At 62.3% G+C, this 3,336-nt stretch overlaps 1 protein-coding gene across 1 annotated transcript; it reads left to right on the forward strand.

Annotated features, from left to right (window-relative positions):
• The first annotated feature begins 1,130 nt into the window (after positions 1 to 1,130).
• On the forward strand, positions 1,131 to 2,673 carry CARTPT (CART prepropeptide). The gene is made up of 3 exons (XM_064438604.1): positions 1,131 to 1,387; positions 1,477 to 1,560; positions 1,635 to 2,673. The coding sequence occupies exons 1-3, from the start codon at positions 1,220 to 1,222 to the stop codon at positions 1,740 to 1,742; spliced, it is 360 nt and encodes a 119-aa protein (XP_064294674.1). The 5' UTR covers positions 1,131 to 1,219; the 3' UTR covers positions 1,743 to 2,673.
• Positions 2,674 to 3,336: the final 663 nt, after the last annotated feature.

A 3,336-nucleotide genomic window follows, 5' to 3' on the forward strand; every position in this document is an offset into this window, starting at 1 on the left:
GCTCCTGCTGCCGGTGGCTGGAGGGCAGGAACGTCCCCATGCCACTGCGGAGCTGGGAGTGGAGACTCCTTGCAGGCAGACCCTGCTTGCTGCTTCCTTGTCCCCGCAACCGCCATACCAGAGAGTCAAATGTCTCATGCCAGCAAAGCTGCTGCTCAGGTTCCTTGTTTTAGCACAGCCTTGGCCTGGAGATGTGAGCGTGGAGAGGGCTAAGCACTGCCCCTCATCTTGCATGCTTTCCTTGGCATGCCACTGCTTTTGTTAGTGAGGGAAACTGCTCCTGCCTTCCTCCTGCCCCACGATGAATGTGGCCAGGTTTGGGCCTGCCAGGGAGCTTTTTGGCCACAGTGTTGAAGAACATGAGGCCACCAAGCTTGCAGAGCCAAGTGTCAGTAGAGTGTCAGAATGGAGATGAGTACACTGATGCTAGGTCTCTTTTTGGTGACTCTGCTCTTTCTCTCCCTAAAAGGAGGAAGCCTCATTTCACACACAGGATGGATGATGCTCACTGGGCACCTACTCATTAACATATTTGGCCTTTCCACAGTTCTGCCCCAAGTACCAGAAATTGCTTTTATCCTGGGCCTGGGCCTGGGGTGCTGCTTCTTGCCTTGCCCTCTATGCCCTGTTGGCAGTCCCACCTGTCCCCATTCAAGCATCCCATCCTCATCAGCTGGCTGCTCACCATCTTTGTCTTGCTTCCCTCTCTGACTCCTTTAGGTTAATCCTCCCACCCTGGCCCTTCCTCTCATGACACCGTGCTTTTCCTTAGCCCACGGGCTACTAACCCTCCCCCCTCTCAGGTCCCCGCGTTGATTTCCAAGCCTGGTCTCCCTAACGTCCCAACCTCCGCTCGCCCCTCCGTGAGTCCACCGGCCTCCCTCTCCCTCCTCCTTCCCCCACGGGCGAGGGAAGAGCCTCCCACCCCTGTCGCACGGCATGGGGGCGACCCGGCCCTCCGCCACGGACGAGCCACCAGGGGTGCAGAGGGGCCGCTTGCCTTCCCTTCGCTCTCAGGGACGGCTAGGCTGTTTGCGCCGAGCCCGGCTGGGCAGAGGGCGGGCCGAGCCGGGGGTACAGCCCCTGCCGGAGCGGACACCCAGGAGGTGGGGGCGCCGAGCGGAGCGGAGCGAGGGGCGGCGGGGGGCGCTGACGCACGGCGGGGCGGGCGCGGCGCTATAAAGCGGCGGCGGCGGCGGCGGGCGGCGGCGGCAGCACCATGGAGAGCTGCCGGGCGCTGGCGCTCTGCGCCGTGGCGGCCGCGCTGCTGCTGGGCGCCCGCGGGCAGGGGCCGGGGCAGGGCCAGGGGCCGGGGCCGACCCCGACCCGCCGCGCCCGCGACCTGGAGCCTCTCGCCGGCGGCAGCGCCTCCCGAGAGAAGGAACTGGTGGGGCGGGGGGGCCGGGACCGGGGTCGGGGCGGGCGGCGCCGCCCGGGCGGGCGCGGCCTGACGGGGGCTGTGGGGTCTCTCGGCAGATCGAGGCGCTGCAGGAGGTGCTGGAGAAGCTGAAGAGCAAGAGGGTCCCGCACTACGAGAAGAAGTTCGGGCAGGTGCCCATGGTGAGTGGCGGGACGGGACGGGACGGGGCGGGGCGGGACGGGGCGCCCCCCTCACCGCCTGCCGCTGCCCGCAGTGCGACGCCGGGGAGCAGTGCGCCGTGAGGAAGGGGGCCCGCATCGGGAAGCTCTGTGACTGCCCCCGGGGGACTTCGTGCAATTCCTTCCTCCTCAAGTGCCTGTAAGCGGGGGCGCCCCGGGACGAGCCGCCGGGAGCGCAGGCACCGACGTCTCCCCGCCCCGACGTGCCGGCCCGGGGCGGCGGCGGCGACTTCCCGCGGCTCGTCCGACCGAGAAACGCAGCGAGAGCCCCCGCGTCGCCCGTGTAACGCCGTCCGTGACATCCGACATCCGTGGAGCTGTTTTCTTTCTCTCCCCGCCCCCCCTCCGCCCCCCCTTCTCCTTCCTCCCCTCTTTCCCCGTTTGATTTTGTCCGTCCAGGAGAAATCCAGCCCGTGCCTTGCCGAGTAGAGGCGCCGGTGCCGGGAGTTGCAGTGCCGTACCAGTGCAGAGCCGAGTCGTGCCGAGCCGTGCCTGGGAATGGGGCTGGCCCCGTGCCCTGCCCCGAGGTGCCCGGCTCCTTTCCGAAGTGGGGAACGTCCACCCGCTGCTGGCCGGAGGGGCCAGGGCAAGGGGATCCCCTGAGGGGTGTGCGGTGGGGGGCCGATGTCTTCAAAGCATCCTGACCCCCTTTTTCTTGCTCTGCAGCTGAGAGGGCCCAAGTGGGCACACCCCAGCGGGAGCGGTGCGCAGCCGGCGGTGGGGTTTCACATGCGCTGCTGGCTTAGGCCGAGTCCAGCTGTGCTCACCGTGCACTGGAGAAAGTCCGGCATGAGATACCGTGGCGTTCAGGGGTCCGGCACGAACCTGGCTGGGGTGGGGCTGGGGGGAAATCGGTTGCTTTACCGGAGCCACCACGGAGAGAAAGCTGTCTGGATCGTTGCAAACTACCAGGGGATATCCTAGTCATCTAGACCAAATTGCTCACATTTCTACAACGAACTGATGTCTATAAATATGTCTGTCCTCCACAGGTACACTGTGTGTTTCAGCATACTCATAATGTATTTTAATCCTTTGTTTGTCTCTGTTAATAAAGTCATTGTTCTGATGACAGTGTTTTGGAAGACGTTTTAACTTCACGCACGGGAATCCCTAACACTCGGGGAGAGACTGAGGGTTACTCCAAAATTACTGCAACCACCTGCATTACTGCATGTTTTAGCCGGTCTGTCAGGTCAGGGCAGGGCTGGAAACTGAGGTTCGTGTCTTCTGGTGCTGGCTCAGCTGATGGCTGCTCGCTGCCCTGCAGGCTCCCAGAGGAACTGAAACGAGCACAGACAATACAGACCTTAGCTTTTCCCTTGGGAGAGGGGAGGGTTCGTCCCAGCTGCAGGGACTGGGCTGGGGAGGCAATGCGGGGGGGGGGAAGGACACAGGACATAACCACACTGGACTGGATCGTCGCTGCTTTGCATTTTATTCCCATAAAAGAGGGACCACTGAAGGAACTTCTGGTCTCTCCCTGGCTCACAATTCATCTGTGTGCGGCTGCATGGGCCAAGGCAGACACTGGGGGAAAGCAATCCTCCAAAGACGCTTCATACTTGGTGCTGAAGGGAGCACAAATTTAGGTGAGAAACACAGAGATTTGTGAGAAAAAAGGTATTCCATAAGGCACTTGCTTTACTCCTGAAAAGTAAGAGCACATGAGCAAGCCTGGCTGAAACAGGTACAGAAAAACTGACTGCAAAAAGAGATGTGTTGGTTTTCATTTAT

Source organism: Phalacrocorax carbo, chromosome Z, assembly GCF_963921805.1.
Source record: "Phalacrocorax carbo chromosome Z, bPhaCar2.1, whole genome shotgun sequence".
Taxonomy (NCBI): domain Eukaryota; kingdom Metazoa; phylum Chordata; class Aves; order Suliformes; family Phalacrocoracidae; genus Phalacrocorax; species Phalacrocorax carbo.